The sequence below is a fragment of the Phoxinus phoxinus genome (assembly GCF_949152265.1).
Source record: "Phoxinus phoxinus genome assembly, chromosome: 7".
Lineage (NCBI taxonomy): Eukaryota > Metazoa > Chordata > Actinopteri > Cypriniformes > Leuciscidae > Phoxinus > Phoxinus phoxinus.
In genome coordinates this window covers 36,135,136-36,155,032 of record NC_136882.1, presented here as the reverse complement: position 1 = coordinate 36,155,032, position 19,897 = coordinate 36,135,136, and the positions used below count along the sequence as shown (strand labels likewise).

Below are 19,897 nucleotides of genomic sequence, written 5' to 3'. Positions count from 1 at the left end.
ATAAATGACAAACTATAACTAAAATAAAAAAAGCTAAATAAAAATATATTTTTTTAAATGATAAAAATGACAACTGAAAATTTTTACTGAAATTCAAATGAAAACTGAAAATTATTTTTATTTTAAATAAAAGCTAATTCAAAATATCAATACATACTATACAAGTATAAAAATTCACTACAAATTTCCATACTACAAATTTTTCATACTGTATGCAATGCTGAGACATTCACTTGTAGTGTTTAAAATGATTGATTTTCAGTTTTTAGTGATTTATTTTTCATTTACTCAGACAAAATAGTATATATTTAATTAATTGTATCAATTTAAGTATTTAATTTCATTCATTAGCCATGTTTTTAATATTTTGATTAAACTGAATCATTTTTATTGATGCATACAGAATGCTGATGCAAATCAACATTTATCTCATTTAACATTTTTATCACAATGCATCATGGTTGTTATTACCTAAAACTTAAAAGTTGAAGCACTAAAATTACTAACTGGAAATATAAACTTTTTAAAACTAACAAAATAAAAATGACTAAAAACCAAGCTAGAAATTACAACAAAAACTAAAAATATAAAATAAAAGCTGATTTAAAATATTGATAAAAACTATAATAGCATATAAATAACACTAAATGCATCATAGGATTGCTTTCTTCACAAAGGATGCATGCAACATGGCTGGAGACTTTAACAAAAAGCTCCCATTTCAAGCAGTCTGTGTGTCCGCAGTGCAGCTGTGAAGCCTTGAAACGCTTGCTCCGCGGGCGGCTCGCTAGGTTTTGGGATGGAAACTCTGCACATGCTGCTGCAGCAGGCCACCTCTCTCACTCTTTTTATTTGAGATATTACGTTTAATAGGCTCCCTCAAGGCCAGTCGGCCCCCAGGGTCGTGTCCAGCCAGCCCAGAGACCAGCCGTCTCACAGCACGGAGCATCAGGGCCACCGAATCAACACACATCACAGACACACTGTCCGCCCTCACCTGGGGATGCTGAATGGACAGGTCCTCTAGCGGGAGACTGTTAGCATTCACTTCTCCCTGCGGAGGCAAAATGGAGTGCTTAGAAGTGAAGGAAGGTACAGAAAGACATCTCTCCGCCCCTCACTGTTTCTTTTCATTCCCTTCAAGGACAGTTCTTTCAGCAGCCGGGGAAATGGGTTTTCTGCAGCCTCAAAGCCTGAACTAAAAGTCATGACATTTGCTGATCCAGTGGGAGAAAATATGAGTGGAAGATCGCTACGCGCGCACACACACACATTAGGAAATAAGTTCTGTGTTTGTGCTGCTTAATTGCTATTTGTCCAATACGGTCGAATAGGCCACGCGTGTTAATTATTTAATATGTAGTTTATTAGGCAAATAGCGCAATCCCTCGATACTCTTAATTAAATGATCAAACGATACTTTAGTCGTTAATTAAATCTATTCACAGGCAAACATAGTCAGTCAAGCCCGATGTCTCTGTGAGCTCGCATTTACAGCCTTTACAGTTTTCTAGGATTTTAGCCGTCGGGCAAATTGAGTTTAATCTTCTTTTTTTTTTTTTTTTTTTTTTTTTATCTTATGTTTACCAAAGCTGCTTTTATTTGATCAAAATACAGTACAATTGTGAAATATGATTGCAATTTAAAATGACTTTTAGATCTTAAGATTTTAAGAACAGCATTTCTTTTAAATATAAATCTTTTGTAACATTATTAATGTCTTTACGGTCACCTTTGATCAAATTGATGTGTCAAAAGTTAGACTTGCTGACAGAGTTAAATAGGATGTTTGAATACGTTTGAATGTTTTCTGAAGATAATACAAGCGGTGTTTTCCCATGCAAAACTCACGGGAGTGATGTGTGAGGCCGTTCAGGGGTGTGTTTCCCGTACAACGACGTAACTCGCTGCTTCACTACCACAGTACGATGCATCGCTGAAGAAATCAACTAGTCACGACAGTTTCCCGAAACCATACCGTCACAAACCTGATTAATGACATCACGCAGATGGTCGAGTAATAACTTCTTTTAATGGATCGGTTTGAGATCGAATTAATGCTAGATTTTTTGCTATAAATTACAGACATTGCGGCACTCTTTAAAAACGGCGCTTTAAATCTCTTGACAAGCTAAAAGACATAAATGACATTTGTAAAAATTAAAAATTAAAGATTTAGGGTCAGATTTACTAAACAGGGCAAATTAGCTTGAGAGCGCAAAACCAAAAAAGCGGAAAGTTCTCTACCAAGAGCAGAGCAAATTAGCGTCTGGTTTAAAGCCACACTATGCAAGATTTCCGTTTGTGTCCAACAGCGACGAATGCGAGGGGAGATTACTCGCGACTGCCGGCAGATTTGAAATAATACGGCCACCGTAGGAGTTAAAACGCCCTCGGAATGGGAGGGGCTAGAAAGTTATATTCAGTTGGTCGTCAAATACAATTTCACGCTAAATGGGAGTAATTCCTACACAGTGTAGCTTTAAGGTACAAATCTTGCATAGTGTGCCTTTAAAACTTGCTTTTTTGGGGGGTAAATAAAGTGCAAACACTAAGTGCAAATAGCCCGTCTTGTTGGCAGGGGCTATTTACACTAACTCCGCCCACCAATGTCTGGTTGGACCAGACAAAAGTACAAAGAACGCCTGTGACCCGTCAGCAGCAGTGGCGCAAACCCGAACTCGTTCCTCTCCCTTTTCCCATCGGATTGGAAAGGCATTTATTTTCAATAAAAAATAAGGAAATATGTGATAAAGTGGAATTAAATTGCCTAACGGTTATTTAATAATAAAGTGTTTATCGGGTAGGGTTAGGGAGGGCTTTATTGTCCCAATAAGGCGGCATTTATTTAATTAATATAATAATTTACACTCAATATGTTATTATTGCACACTGTCTTATGATGTACAAAAATGTTGAGGTGCAAATAGTATCTAACTACTATTTACACTTATTTACACTTATTTACTTAGCATAAATAGCATCTATCACTAAGAAAATGTTGCTGTCGTTAAATAATGCCACAAATACCAGTAAACTGATGAGTGCAAACCTTAGTAAATCACATTAATTTCAATGTGCAATAATGTCAGTCGCAAAAATAATCCTGTCCACGCCTTTTCTGCGCTAATTTTACACTGCACGTCTTTAGTAAATCCTGACAGTATGCGTTTTACCGCTAAAAGAGGGTTTATGCTGGCGCGAGCTGTTAGTAAATCTCGCCCATACATTGCACTGAATGTCAGCTTGCTTATTTGGCTCAAGATAGGGATTTATTAAGTCCACATGTCATGCAAACACGAAACTATGCTTCTAACCACAGGTCAAACTTTGTGATGCTGTTTGCGAATGTTCATTGGAACTATGGTTTCAGGAAACAATGCTAATAACGATGCGACCATATTGGCTAGCGATGCTTTCGGGAAACACAGCCCTGAGTGGTTACTAGGTGTTTGCTTACTAGCTCAAATTAAAAGAGCCCTTCCCAAACTCCATATTCTGGATTATAAATATCGCCCAAGACCCTCTTTCATGTACGTCTTTATCTGCCGGGTTCATTGTGCTTATGAAAATAATAGTGCATTGGCAGGATTTTAGAAAGGCTGCATTACAAAAACCTAAACAATGACTAAATCCCTACGTGTCTACATAAACAAACAGCCCGTGCTACCAAAATAGAAAGTTGGTTCAGAGGAAGAGTGAGTTTTGATGAAAGATTTTAAAGACAATAATACATTTTCTTGTGCTGATGAATCATTCACAATATAGCTAGTAAAAAGCATTACAAATGTAAACAGGGTCCTGATTTCACACTCAAAGCGGCGATGCATTTCCCCCACACAACTAATTAAAGAAACAGACATTTCAAAAGGTAAAGAAAGAATAACTGTAACTTACATGCTGGTTTTCCTCTTTGACCCTGCGTGACTGCAAAAGCAATAACGAGACAGGATTCAATTAGGTTCTCGCACACAAAGTACGACAGACAGATGTAGCTATTTGTGTGGGAGTGCAATCAGCGCTTGCTCATTTGCATTCCATAATAAACAATAAACACAAGAACAACGTCTCCAGCTTCATTAGCCGCCGCTGATTTGCGGACGCTTCGCTTCAGGGGCTCTGATTGTTCCTTCCTGGCGAAGACATTTTAGCATTATATATTCCGCATTTATGAGTGAAAAAGGCCTTGGGCTTTGATCAAATGGTGTGTGTGTCACACGTATGGTACAGGGAGGGCGTTTATGATCAAATATTAAGGGAGCTTGAGGTGAAACGCTTGGCTCTACATCAGAGGAAGTGCATTCGTTCAAATCTCATATGTGGGTTGATAACAAATACATAATAAGAGGCTTTATACAGTGAGGTCCAAATGTCCATATAAAGGTTTATTTATACAGTGAGGTCCAAATGTCCATATAAAGGTTTATTTATACAGTGAGGTCCAAATGTCTAAGACCACTCATGAAAATGGTTCTATTTTGATATATTTTTTTACTGAATCTTCTGAAGACAGATAAGAGATTTGGTTGAGAAAGACACTTAATATAAGCCTTGTTCATAATCTTGATAACTGCTGCCTTGGATTATTCAGTAAATTTACAATTTTTGCCAGAATTTTTCAAACAATCTGAATTTATCTGAATTTTTTAGATAAACTTATTCATTGAAAGAAAAGAAAAAGAAAAAAAGATATATATTTTCTTTAAACAATCTGAATTTATCTGAATTTTTCAAACTTATTAATTGAAATATATATATATATATATATATATATATATATATATATATATATATATATATATATATATATATATATATATATATATATATATATATATATATCCTACTAGGCCACACTCACCCTTCCATGATTGACGGCAGCCTTCCCCTCTTCACTTCTCTCGTCCATTTCGTCATCACTCCATTCCCAGTCTCCATCCTCGGTCTTGTGCAGGTGACCGCTCGACCCCGGGACCCTTCTGACCTGCGGATGTGAACGGGACACGCCGTCAAACTCACAATAGTGCGCAGCAGTTACCGCACACTTTTCCAGCAGACGCGGTTCTGAAAGTGTTTATCTCATTCGTTTTCTCCAAAAGCATTTCCAAATATAAATAAAGAGATCTTGAACCAAACCAACCAGCTCTGAGATGAAGCACATTACAACCTTTCATTTGAAGCAAAACATGAAATTAACTTGAATTATCCATCTATCTATCTGTATATAAACAAATAAACGTATGAATCATAATCATAAATCATGAGAAATAATCTATCTATCTATCCATCCATCCATCCATCCATCCATCCATCCATCCATCCATCCATCCATCCATCCATCTATCTATCTATCTATCTATCTATCTATCTATCTATCTATCTGTATATAAACAAATAAATGTATGAATCGTAATCATAAATCATGAGAAATCATCTATCTATCTATCTATCTATCTATCTATCTATCTATCTATCTATCTATATATATATAAATACATACACCTTTAATGAGGGAATGAAATATTAATTGAATCCCCAACTATTTTATATTTCAAACTACACTTTTCAAACGATAATATTACATTTAGCTAAAATCACACTGACTTGTTCCTACAGAAGCATATCAATATGTAAGAACTTCAGAGCTGTAGGTCCAACATAGTATGTTTACAAATGGTTGTTAAAAATCAATTTTTCTATGGAGTAAATGAATGGCATTTGTACTTCCAGAACCCTACGGTTGTGCTCTACAGCGTGGATCTCAGCAGGGCTCGAGTGTGTCAGATACAGGCTGTGCTGGACGTACAGGGCTTATTTCTCGGGGTCAGTGAAGTGAGCTTTAATTCATCTCCCGGCCAGAACTTCAACAAAAAGGGCAGATTTTTTGAGGCCTGAACCAGTGACTGTAACCAGCGCTGAAATATCCCACTATCTGTTCTCTTATGCAAGACACATCCTTCAAAACATGCTAAAGGTTTAATCTGGCCTACAAGATCTCGACATCCATCGATGTACGGCAAACCAGGCGAACAGCTCAGCTCCTGAAAAGATGCAATTTTGCTCAACAAGATCCCTAAATTCCTGTCATTTACACAAGCCTTTCTCGGTCTGGCAAGCCCTAATCTGATCGTCTGGCTTTACACAATTTCTGAGGATAAGTGTACACGGGTTTTATTATCCATCCACCAGGAAACCATATTTCATATTCAGTCAGAAAGTCATATTTACAAGGTACAAGGTCGATAAAATGAACACTTTTGAGGAAGAACTAGTCGCTACATTTTTGCCAAATGAATTAGATATCCAAACCAATTTTGTGCTAATTTCTTCTTTTTTCTGTTATTGTGTAGGCAGGGGATATACAGTATATATATATATATTTTATACCATTATTTTCAATACACATTTTTAAAATTTTATTTATTTTCTATATATATATATATATATATACATATGCACAGATGAAAATATTTAGAAAAATATTTGGTTTTAGAAAACATCTCATCTTTGATGTTTGCAAGAAAAAAGACTAATTGAAATGGCGAATATGCTTTATAAATGCTCTCTCTGTGTGTGTGTGTGTGTGTGTGTGTGTGTGTGTGTGTGTGTGTGTGTGTGTGTGTGTGTGTGTGTGTGTGTGTGTGTGTGTGTGTGTGTGTGTGTGTGTGTGTGTGTGTGTAAATATATACCTACACACATATATTATACAAACAAACTTTTATGTTAGATGCGATTATCGCGATTTAGCGGTTTGACAGCAGAAAGGGTATATTGTGAATATAAATAATACTTAATATTAATATATGTATAATATATGTATATTCTTATATATTTTTTAAGAATCTGTCAAATCGATTAATCGCATCTAACATAAAAGTTTATAAAGTGTTCACAATGTATCCTTTTTAATGGAAAAATAATAATGCTTGTTTTGTTTTTCTGTTGCAGAAAACAAGGCATATCTTTGATTATTATTTTATTTATTTTGACAGATTTTTACCAATACCAGTATTGTTTTAACCTGTATATCACTCACCCCTATTATTGTGTCTACCTTCCCCTAAATAACACATCAAATCACACCAACTGTGGCTGAACTCGTCTCATGTCTGTCAGATGGTCTTCTGGTCTAAAGAGGTTCAAAGTCTGGAAGCGCACGAGACTAGAAGAGTTATAGCTATAGCTCCATCCCTTTAATCCCAGAACCAGCGATAACTCCAAGACCTTAAATCCTCTGGACGTCTGTGAAATATGATGCACTGGACTGTGGATATCAGACAACATCATGCAATCAATGCACTTTCTGAAGTTATTGACAAAATCATATTGGCCTGATCGAGAAATCCAGTCGACACATATACATCCCGACCGCCCTGTCCCGACACACAGACACACTGTCTTCCAGGAGATTTACTCAGCTTCCACTTCAAGACAAGAGGTGAAAAACGGCACACACACACACACACACATACACAAGTACATCTAGAAGCAAGAAGCAGTAAGTAAGCGTTCAGCGAGTGAGATCACATGTACCCGTCTCCCAGAATCCTGCTCTGTGTTCTGCTTCCTCGGCTCTGGATCCTTCAAGATAACACACAGATAAACATAGCAACAAATAAACATGAGCGCATGATGATGACAAACTACACCTGCGGGCTGTGTGTTTATGAACAACACGAGTGGGTCAGCGGCACAGAGCTCTTCAACACACACTCGCTGTCATTACTGACATTATGTAAGCTCAAATACACAGTGGTAAATTGCTCTCTTAGAAAATGTAATGTGCAATCGAGTGTTGTGATGCAGACATTCAATTACACAAAACAAATCATTATAATGCTGCGAGAGAAAAACAAAACCAAATACTGTATCGTTTTAGCATCGAAATTTAGCATCTCGATTTACTCCACCTTGTTTTCTGCACTACTGTATAGTCTACTTACTTTATATGCTTTGGCAATACAGTAAATGTTTACCGTCGAGCCACTAAAGCTTTGCTTATTGACTGGAATTAACATAATGAAGAAATAAAGATTGTTTTATAGCAATATATTCTGATTTACACCTTTAATTCAGCACCAGGTATAACTCAGCAATCTATAACAAGAGAATATTAAAATGTCAGCTAAAAATAAGTCAAAATAATGTTCTCCACCGTGAGTCAACACATGCGTGGTCCACTGCAGAGATGTGCGAGTGAAAGCGGCGAGCTGTTGCGCCCCCTACTGGACACAAACTACACTACACTACAAACACTCAACTTCACTTGCTAGACTGAAGAATTATACAGATTTAAAATGTAATCTTATTACAGGTGTAAGTGAAGACAGAAGATAAGACCTTATCTCCGGTCACAATAACATGATCTTGACTTTCTTCAATGACAGATTAGCTTCAGGAAAATCACATTTTATGAGGCGGCAGATTCAAGGATAATTAAATAGGATAAATGACAGGATAGAAATGTGTGTGTGTGTGTGTGTGTGTGTGTGTGTGTGTGTGTGTGTGTGTGTACATACACAGCCTTTATAAAGCATATATACGCCATTTCAATGAGTCTTTTTTCTTTAAAAGAACATCAAGTTGAGATTGTTTCCCTTTTTTTATCATTGGTGAAGTTAAATCCATAAAGAAAATTAATTAAATCTCTTCTTTTATGTTTACAACATGAAGAAAAATACTTTAAATGATTAAAATGCTGAAATTGTAGGAAAAATATAATAAAACATTGAAAAATGTAAGCATAATTTTTACTATTTTTTACTATTTTGTAGTATTTTTACCACAAGCAAATAAAAAATAAAAAATAAATTTTTACTTTGTTTATTTTTTATTATTATTACTATCATATGTTTTAAAATATTATTAATACTTGAAAAAAAACATTTGGCTGTCAAAAGCGTATTGAAAAAACATTAATTTTGTTGTCATGTAAAACAGGAAACAGGAAATATCACACACTCTCTTGAGTAGGTACTTATTTTGAATAAGTAATTACTTCACGACCGCTAAAAAAGTATGTTCTATATAGTAAGCTTGTGTGACGTATGAATGTAATCTGGATGTACATTCGGCTTGTTGCCCTTATCACATGACCTACAGCATGATTGACTGATACCGTCATATTATTCTTGTGTGTTGAAAAAGAGCATTTATAATCTGGCTCATTTACAGTCTTTACAGGAGTGTAAGATTATTCATTAATGTGCACTGTCCCGAATAAATAAATATAAATAAATAAACCTACCAAGGTCATCGTTTTTTCAGGTCAAATAGAGTAAAATATATTGTGTTTAAAAAATTATTGTTTGTCAAAAAATATTTGACATCAAGTTTTAATTTAATTTAGAAAATTATGCGTTGTATGGTTAATTTTTCTAATGATACAGACTTTAGAAAACTCACAGGCCAAATAAATCCTCGTGATTTTGGCAACGCTGCTCAAATCTGTATCGCTCAAGTGGACGGCATTGAACGCTTTGAAATTTCCAAGGTCAAAAACTGATTCTCTCCACAGTGTCCTGAACAGAAGCGCAGCTGCTAGTCCTCACGGTGAGGAGAAAGAAAGAGAATGACAAAGACAGCCATGTAGAGAGAGAGACAGTGAGGTAAGGAAGAGAAATGGTGTTTGTCAGGAGTTGTTCAGGTCAGAGAGTCCTTAAATGACAGCATCTTTCTCCGCGGGCTCCGGCTATGCTGACTGGATACATAATGTGGGAGTGAGGCAGGATGGCAATAGCACATCAGACACCAGGTGACGGATAGGACACGCACACACTGCTGACACTGACACATCCTTCATCAGAATATTCATGAGCACCAGGATTCAATTTCATAATTCACATATTTAGTGCGCTACACTGTGTGCTACACAGCCATGTGGTTTCACAACATGGCTGTGTCCAAAACCTGGAAAACACTTCCTCTGCCGGCGGTACACAAACTTTCTGTTCATGAAAAAAAAGGCACGGTTTTCACAAAAATATTAAGCAGCACAACTGTTTTTCACATTGATAATAAGGTTTCTTGAGCAGCAAATCATCACAGTTGAAATTTATTTCTGAAGGGTCATGTGACACTAAAGCCTGGAATGATACTGAAAATTAAGCTTTGACCACAGGAATTAATTACATTATTTTAAATTGTAATAATAATAATTCACAATATTGCTGTTTTATTGTATATTCAATCCAGTAAATGCAGCCTTAGTGAGCATGTATTTCTTTCAAATACTTAAAAAAAATCTTACTGATCTCAAACTTTTAAGTAAATTAACCATTATTATATTTTAATTTGTGGACATATGATCTAAATATCATTAAAACAGAATTTACCATTAATTAAAACTAGTTTTCAAAGAATATATATTTTATATTTTTAAAGCTTACTCTATTAACTCACTCTAGTTTGTTGTACAGTTATACTTAGTCACCATAAAATCAAAATTGTCCATTCTTAATTTATGGAACACTGCAGTATTTATTATACAGTAAATGATTTATTCGTGCACATAATATTTTTTTTTTTTATTCATGTGTCCTCGTATAATCTTTATTCAAAATAACTTCCTCTCTACTTACAGCAACATCTCTTCTCTTCTCTGATGAGTGTTTACTGGTGTGGGGGCGGGACAAACAACCTGTCAATCACATGAGATCGACCAATAGCAAACCACAACCAATCCATTCCCCATGGACAAAATCAAGTCCCGCCCTACATTTTTTCTTGTTCAAGAAGCCGCTTCACTCAGATATACATCATAATAGGGGAGTCATGCAAAAAAAAAAAAAAAAAAAGTTACCAATATGGTTTAGAAAATAAGCTTAATTTAAGAAATCGAATCGTCACTGTCGGGTGGAAACCTAATATGTCCAAACCTGCTACTTTTCAGAAAATGGAAAAAAACACTATTTTTAAACATTGGGCCCTATCTTGCACCCAGCGCAATTGACTTTGTACACCGACGCATGTATCATTCCTATTTTGCACCCGCGCACAGCGGACTTTTCCCTCCACAGACGCACGTCGGTAAATTAGGGAATGAACTTGCGCTCGCGGGGGCGGTTCAGTGAAAAGAGGAGTGTGTTCCGGCGCAAAACTCCCCTGGTGCTATTTTCCAGTTTTAGAAAGCAATTCCGCCACTGACCAGGAAAAACCCAGTCTAAAGACAGTGGCGCGTTGCGCGTTAGTCATATGGTATTTTAAGGGCGCGTGCTTGGCCATAATGTAGCGTGTTAACGCGCATCCACTTTGATTCTCTAATAAACAGACGCAGCAGTTTTCATTTTTGCAAATCATACATTATTACAAGGAAAAATAATAACACACGAAGGAAATCATTGTTGTGTCCATGAAGATGTGAAAAAAATTTATCTAGATAAAAATAAAAATAAAAATCTAGATTAGGCTACACATTTACCCAAATTATACGCCTGTTTAACCGAAGCTAATTTGTGTGGGTTTCTCCCATCATCCCCAATGTCACTTCTCTGTGTTTTACGGCCCTGACGAGAACGTCGATCTCCTCGGCTGTGAACCGCTCCTGGCGTGCGCCGGCAAATCCGCCGTTATAATAGCGATCCGCCATCGAACAAGAGCGCCGGCTCTTAAAGGGAATGTGAGAGGACGCTCTGATTGGTTTATTTCACGTTACGCCCAAACCACACCTATGAATAATGAAGCTACTTCAGACCAACCCATTTTAGATTTGCGCCAGGCGCAAGAGGCATTTATCCCGCCGGGAAAATAGCAACACCGCCGGGATCCGCCCATAAAGTTACTTGCGCTTTGCGCTTTGAGACTTGCGTTTCAGATCGTTAAAATAGGGCCCATTGTGTGTGTTGTCAAATTTCAAATTGTGGCTTTAAAAATGGTCAGACACTTGCATGTGTCTTATATTATTAACATTTTACCAAAATCAAGTTAAAATGGAGTAACAAGGTTTTTGACCAGCACATTTCATACAATCTGAAGTGCATCGCATTAGGTTTTCATCAGCTTACAGGTTAAAAAGTTTAATGTAGCAATGTGAGCGCTCAGTTTTTTCTGTCATTTGGCCAAAATCTCATGTTATTAGTGGCAGAGTGCTACACACAGACTATTAAAGACAGGCAAACATTGGCCTATATATATATGGTGTTTGTTGAGTAAAGAAAATGCTCTAATTATTCAAACAAACAGTTCTTTATTCACCCTTGCATTGCAAACAAGCAGAGACGCTCGAAAACGCTTCATTCACGATAGAGGCGGGTCGAGTTACGAGGTTTAGTCACAAGCTCTTTTTAATGCTTTTAACACCCACAGACAGACGTAAAGGATGACCAATAGTAATGATTCATGAAAAAAAAAAAAAATGGAGATGTATGCCTGTCAGTGATGATATATTTTCTGTCAAAATGTCTTAACAGCTTCTCCAGAAAATGTATTGTGTTTAAAGGATGTTTAAATAGCTTTATAGGAAAACAAAAAAAACACTGATTAAAACATGATTATTTCGCAGTGCAGTGGCAGAGAGCGGCATCTGAGATGGACTACTGATGGGAGGACAGACAGTCATCCATCACCTGATAAAGTTAGACACTGCCATCAACTAGCAGAACCCAACAGCATAGAGACCCGCTGACCTACAGCGATGTAATCACTGTTTGTGTGTGTGTGTGCGTGCGTGCGTGCGACGTGCGTGCGTGTGTGTGTGAATGTCCCTTAAAGCTGTTTGTTGACACAGTTTCAGTTGATGAGTTTCACTACTGTACCACCCCGCTAACAACTCCAATCACACAATTGAGGCACTACAAATAATGTTTCAGTTCTCCAATTAAACCTACATTTCCCAGAGGTTCCCTTCCCTCAATACGACGCCTCGGTTGACTGCAACTCTTGTCAAATCGAACAAGTATGCATGGGCTCCGTTCCACCCAGACAACAGGCCGTACGTCGGTTTCTCCCTCCCACCCATTAATACTGTAATTCATTGAGAAGAGTCTATTACTGAAAGCACAACTAGTTTTCCCAGAGCACTTCAGACAACTAAAACACCATCACACATCAACAAAATCAATCCTAAATGGATCTGCTGTAGTGATTATTCTTTACAAGTCAGACTAAATATGTCTGTGTGGCTGCACAGTAATCTGCCGGGCAGCTTTTAAGTGCACTCATTCGGTCATCTACTGGAATAAATCCCTTTATCAGTACAAAACACCTTTTTTGATGCACGCAAGTCATTCAACATAAAAAACACGATTACAAATATACCACAAGGCAGTTTGCATGGGTTGCACAGAGTTTCTCTCAGTTCTTTGTTGTTTGCATGGATGGATTATATGGCTAAAATATTATATATTTAACAATCTTTGAATTTTTCCGTCATATATTGTACATATATCTCCATATTGATGCAATTGCTATATGTTGGCTAAAAAATTTGTATTTTTAATAAAAAGAACAATCATTTTAACCAAACTGTCATTGTAATCAACTAGATCCATAAACAAGTGTTTAATGCTAAATTAAAATACAATAAATACAACCCTATTTAATGATTTTCATTTATCATTTACGGTATATGCACCAATGTTACAATACATGGTACACATAAATAAATAAATTAATTAATTAAAAGTGCACATATTTTTACGAAAACATTTGAAAGAAACTTCCATGATTTTTTTTTTTAGTTAATAACTCAAACAATTCATTGAATCGTTGAGTTTAGAGTTTAAGTCCAATTATTTAATTATAAACGAATGAGTTTTAATTAGAAATGCTATTAAAACTTCTTGTGACTTGCAAGATGAGGAATGACTGCAGACTGAATAGCCAAATCAAAAAGCACATCAAATTACATTAATATTCACAATGTTTATCGCCAGCAAAATCACTGCGTCTATATATGCCCAGCGCATTTCTCTCATTCTGTCTGTTGTCAGCCGTACCTCTATTCAACAGCCCACATTTGAAAACACCCACATCCCTCCATCATTTCAGCCCATCAGTGTCACAGCCTCCACTTCCATCTCCACCAGGACATTCTGTACATCCTCCTAAATGGATGGATGAGCCGAGCTCTTTACTCATTCATTTAGTGGGCTAGAGGTGTGGGGTGCTGATAGCCGGCCCTCTCTGTCCCGGCAAACAGACGGTCTGGCATGCAAATGGCGGTTTAACACAACACCCTGTTGCCTGCATTAAAGCTCATTTTCTTCGTAGCTCATCAGAGCTCAGAGACATTAGGGGCCAGATTTACTAACAGCTTTCTAAACCCTCTTTTGGTATTAAAAACGACAGGATTTACTAAAGACACACAGTGAGAAATAAGCGCTGAAAAGGTGCGGACAGTGTTATTTTTGCGGCTGACCTTATTGCATATGTAGGAGTTTTCTCTTTCAGACACAAAATTTATGAAAGGACATTATTTAAATGAATCATGCAAGGTGATTTACTAAGGTTTGAGCTCGTCAATTTACCGCCATTATTTACCACCCAAAAAAAGCATGTCTTAAACATTTGCCCTGTTTAGTAAATCTGGCGCTAGGTGTGTGCTAAAAGCATGAACTGAAACAGCACTCTCATTGAGCGTGAGTGAGTTTCACACCACATGCTTAGTACAGAACCACTCCACACACGCATTCAGATTTTGAGGGGAGTGTCTATTATTGCATGTTTATTAAACATGTTTAAAAAATGTCCAAAAAACAAACCTGCTTCCAAACATGTATCCAAATTATTATCTTACCACAAACATGGCGTGTTAATGCTCATTGTTATTTAAGTTTAGTTTAAGGTTCTTTTTTTATTCCAAATGAATTCTTGATTGTTATTATTTTTATTTATTTTTTGGGTAACAAACATGATGCAAAACTGCAAGGCAACTTATAATAGGGGTGAAACGATTAGTCAAAATTATCGACAACGTCGACAGTAAAACATTTACGACAAACAGGCTGTGCCCGAAATCACATACCATTAAATATGGCAATATTTGAGGGGACAGCCATTTGTAGTGGTGTCTGAAACCATAGTGGACATTATCGAGTGCACTCATCCCATAATGCACCGCAATAACGAGTGTACAACAGATGTACACTCAACGGCTAGAGAATACCCATAATGCACTGTGAGGGTCGTGCCAAATGACTTCAAGTGGACTATATTAATGGAGTCATGTAGGGAATAGTGAATGAGGGTATAGGGGAGATTTCAAACACAGCTATAGTCTTTTGATCTCATATGGGTCTGCAATAACGTGGTTCGACCAGTGGGCGCTGTAGCGCAATACTGTAATGCAGCACTCACATCCAATAGAACAAGACACAGTGCCTTGAAGTGTAAACGAAGCCAAACTAGTAGAGTGTGGGAAAGTTTGATATAACTACACAAAAAAAAACGACCGACAGACAGACAGATAGATGGAGAGACGGATAGATGATGGACAGACAGACAGACAGACAGATAGACGGATAGATGATGGACAGACAGACAGACAGACAGACAGACAGACAGACAGACAGACAGACAGACAGACAGATAGACAGATAGATAGATAGATAGATAGATAGATAGATAGATAGATAGATAGATAGATAGATAGATAGATAGATAGATAGATAGATAGATAGATAGATAGATAGATAGATAGATAGATAGATAGATAGATAGATAGATAGATAGATAGATAGATAGATAGGTAGATAGATAGGTAGATAGATAGATAGATATATCATCTAGCAGAGAGTAAAGCGCTAACGCTCAGGGAAAGAGGTCACGATAGAGTGCATGCATGAACTGGCTAATAGGTTAAAGTGCATCTGGTATCTGAGTGGACGAGTGAGTGTTGAGGGCAGATATCCTGTAGTGAGAAACATTACGTTTCCGATCCCAGTCACACTGTTAAATCAATACAGAAAGCACTCTGCTAAACATGAGAGAAGAGAGACCCATCTGGCCTGTGGGGGAAATACACTCACATGCGTGGGAATGAATGAGACCGCGTTACCTTTTTGGCTCTTTGGGTTATATTTGGTCCTTTAGTAAGCAGCTTTTCATTCAAGTACTCTCGATTCTACAACACAGAGGCAGGAGGGGGGGAAACACAGAACATATATCAGTAACAGACCACTGTGAAGCACTGGTTAAAGCATTTGAAGTATGGAGAGAGAGTATACTGCCGTACCTTAGCCTTTTGGAAAAATTTACATTTCAAAAGCTCGGCTGCAGTGGGCCTGTGGAGATGAGAAGAGCCGAGTTAAAGCAGTTGATGCTGACATTTTCAGACAGGTCCATATTTCAGGACTTGACAATAAGATTGTTTTGGTTGCCAATCAGATTTTTATTTCACCTGGTGATATTTTCACTTTTCCTAAGCCCCAATTTTGGGATATTGTCAGAGATAATTTTATAATGGATTCCAGTCACATTTAAATAATCACGCAAGTAAACACTCGTGTGTTACATTATGTGATATTATATGTAACGTGCATCATATACATACAATGTAAGTGTGTGTGTGTGTAATGGCACATACACATACCACCACTACAGCCCTATAACCCAATGTCCAATATATTGACCAGATGAGGACCGCTGATATAGACAGTGAAATATATAGCAATGTATGTTCTCGAGATCACATTAGCTCATCTGTATCTATTTGAGTGTGATCAGACCTATTTTGTCTGTGTGGAATTTATTTTATTGACTGCAATTTATCTTTAGAGAGAACTTCTATTCAATAATGTACACCGCACAATTCAAATCAATGTGTTTGCCTTGAGTATTAAAGGGCTTTGTTGAAACTTCTGCTCATGCACAGAGAACAACCTTCAGCATTCGGTATGATCCGGTGACACAGATTTACTAATTTGTGTGAACAAATAATGATGAATTGGCGGATTCCAGTTACCTCTTTGCAGGGTCCTTCTGAAGGCACAAGCATATAAGTTTTCGAAAAGATTTCCCATACTTCTTAAGCATCTCTTTGTCCTCAACCCCAGTCTCCAGGGTTGGAGGATCGTTCTGCAGCGTGAGCATTAAAACCTGCAAACATCAGATAGGAAAATATTTGTCTTTAATGCTACTACTAGGTAGAGGAATACTTTTGAAATGCTAACTTATGAACTCTCCGCAAAACATCAACGTATTTTAATGAAAAACCTGAACAATATCAAGGAAGATATACAATTATGACAATTTTCATTTTGGGGGAACTATACTTTCACCCTCTGAGCCTGCAAAACCATATTAGATATTAGATCAACTGTACAGGCTTTGCATTCATTTAGTTAAAGAGGACCTATTATGCTTTTTTACACTTTCATCTTTCTTAAGTGTGAAATGTTCCTGCTTGGGCATGAAAAAGCTCTGCAAAGTTACAAAGCACAAAGTCCTACAGCGGGAGTTATTCTCTACGTCAGTGTCACTGTTTCTGAACTCCCTGAAACGCCTCCATTGTAGTCTCGAGTTTTCTTCCAGACACGTCACAATATTCCTCATTTAAATAATAATTCCCGCCCACAGCATAAGCAATGGACTGGTTGAGTTGAGTTAGTAGTGTGTTAAAACTTGTAGTTATGTGATACTTCTCAAACACGCTCGAAGCGGTTTACCAATCACAACTCACTGATCCAACTGACCAATCAGAGCACATTGTGCTTTTCAGAAGGAGGGGCTTCATAGAGACAGGAAATAATTAGAGTGTTACCAGCATAGATATATATATAAACACTAGATACCTCGTACGCGCTGCTGTTGGCCAATGGAGGTCGACGGCCGCACACGACGGCCATCTTGCCACAGGGCGGGGGCTCGCTCACTCGTAACATTGTGTTGTATGATGCATGTACTTTTTAAATAACCATAACTTGCTCAATTATCTACCGATTTTCAAACGGGTTGGTTTGTTATAAACGTCAGAGATGTAGTTATGACACTGCGTACTTATGAATAATTATAATATTATATATTTCAACATGTTCAAGCATCCAGAATTATAGCCATGTTAATAACGTTTGTAAGAAACCAAACCGTTTGTAAATCCGTCAAGATTTCAGCTAGATAAGAGTATTTGTGTTTGTGCAGATCATTCACCTTACAGAAAGCTTCCCTGTGACAAGATGGCCGCCCTATGATGCCGGAAGTGACTCCGCCTTAAGAGATCTAGTGTTTATATATATATCTATGGTTACCAGAGCCCGTCTACGGAGAGCGTGGCCACTCCCTATTAAGTCCTATTGAACCGAATTTTGGTTGTAGTTCCACCAGAGCTCCACTGGGGGCGATCTCCCATGAGTGCAAAATGAATGGGAGTCTATGGAGCTAGACGGCTAAATTTGTCTCTTTCACCCGATTGCCGTTGAGAAATCTCAGATTTGATTGTAGGTTTTGCAAGTTCAACATGGGTTATAGGTCGAAAGTTGAATGAACGAATACTTTCGATTTCTTACAGGTTGAGTTGTTGTTGCCCATAACATGCTAGCATTCTGCTAATGAACGCTGATTGGTCAGTGAAGGACTGATTACGACCAGAGATACCGCTTGATGGCATCGTGGCATCCGAAGCGGGACCAGAATGTCTTCTAGCAAAACTCTTCTAGCACGTGTGTTTACCTGTGTCCGCTGTGTTGTGTGTTTACCCGTGTCCGCTGTGTTGTGTGTTTACCCGTGTCCGCTGTGTTGTGTGTTTACCTGTGTCAGCTGTGTTGTGTGTTTACCCGTGTCCGCTGTGTTGTGCGTTTACCCGTGTCCGCTGTGTTGTGTGTTTACCCGTGTCCGCTGTGTGTTGTGTGTTTACCCGTGTCCGCTGTGTTGTGTGTTTACCTGTGTCAGCTGTGTTGTGTGTTTACCCGTGTCCGCTGTGTTGTGCGTTTAGCCGTGTCCGCTGTGTTGTGCGTTTACCCGTGTCCGCTGTGTTGTGTGTTTACCCGTGTCCGCTGTGTTGTGTGTTTACCCGTGTCCGCTGTGTTGTGTGTTTACCTGTGTCAGCTGTGTTGTGTGTTTACCCGTGTCCGCTGTGTTGTGCGTTTAGCCGTGTCCGCTGTGTTGTGTGTTTACCTGTGTCCGCCGTGTTGTGTGTTTACCCGTGTCCGCTGTGTTGTGTGTTTACCCGTGTCCCCTGTGTTGAGTGTTTACCTGTGTCCGCTGTGTTGTGCGTTTACCTGTGTCCGCTTTATATCCTTTTTAATTTATAATTAAAAAATTATATCCTGAGAAAAGTGGATTTTGAGGGGTATAGCTCCATAGACCTCCATTCATTCTGCACTTGTCCTGTGAGCGCTCTCATGTGGAGCCAGAGTGGAACTGCAACCCGTTCAGAAGCCGGAAGTTTACTGAGAGTGGCAGTTCTCCCCTTATTAGACATTTTTTAAACATTCAAGCATAAAAACCTATTCTAGTAGAGCCAAAAAAACAAATAGCATAATAGGTCCTCTTTAAAATTAACAGTACAGAATTAAAATAAACCACCAACACTTGATTTACCTTGTGTAGCGGTTATAAAAACAGGGTTTTCACCAAAACAAATCATCACATGAATAGGCAGATGTCCGTTTACCTTCATAGGGGGGTACCGATGATACGGCGCAGAGCCTGTTGCAAGTTCAATGGCAGTGATTCCGAAACTCCAAATGTCAGCTTTGAAGTCGTAACCCCGTACCTGCAGTCACATGACATGCTAACTGACATCACTTGATGGAATGGCAAACTATGACACACATCAGCCATAAACATCAGTTTTTTCTCCACAGCAGAAACATCATGACATCAAAATCGATTTTTTTTTTTAATGGAACACTGCCGTATTTATTATAAATGATTGATCCGTGCACATCTTTTTTTTTTATTAATTTGCCCTCGTAATCTTTAATCAAAATAACTTTCCCTCCCTCTTGCTCAATGATGATGA

At 37.8% G+C, this 19,897-nt stretch overlaps 1 protein-coding gene across 4 annotated transcripts in view; it reads right to left on the bottom strand.

Annotated features, from left to right (window-relative positions):
* stk39 (serine threonine kinase 39) overlaps positions 1-19,897 on the bottom strand; it is a 66,555-nt gene that overhangs the window by 28,304 nt on the left and 18,354 nt on the right. For 2 of the 4 annotated variants that reach the window (XM_079618638.1, XM_079618636.1), the window contains exons 7-14: positions 19,547-19,648; positions 16,901-17,034; positions 16,172-16,220; positions 15,995-16,060; positions 7,534-7,581; positions 4,862-4,984; positions 3,898-3,927; positions 998-1,054 (exon numbers count right to left, since the gene is read on the bottom strand). In XM_079618638.1, the coding sequence (XP_079474764.1) occupies positions 998-1,054; positions 3,898-3,927; positions 4,862-4,984; positions 7,534-7,581; positions 15,995-16,060; positions 16,172-16,220; positions 16,901-17,034; positions 19,547-19,648 (609 nt within the window). The remainder of the gene's footprint in view (positions 1-997; positions 1,055-3,897; positions 3,928-4,861; positions 4,985-7,533; positions 7,582-15,994; positions 16,061-16,171; positions 16,221-16,900; positions 17,035-19,546; positions 19,649-19,897) is intronic. The other 2 variants (XM_079618639.1, XM_079618637.1) reach the window with 1 other exon arrangement.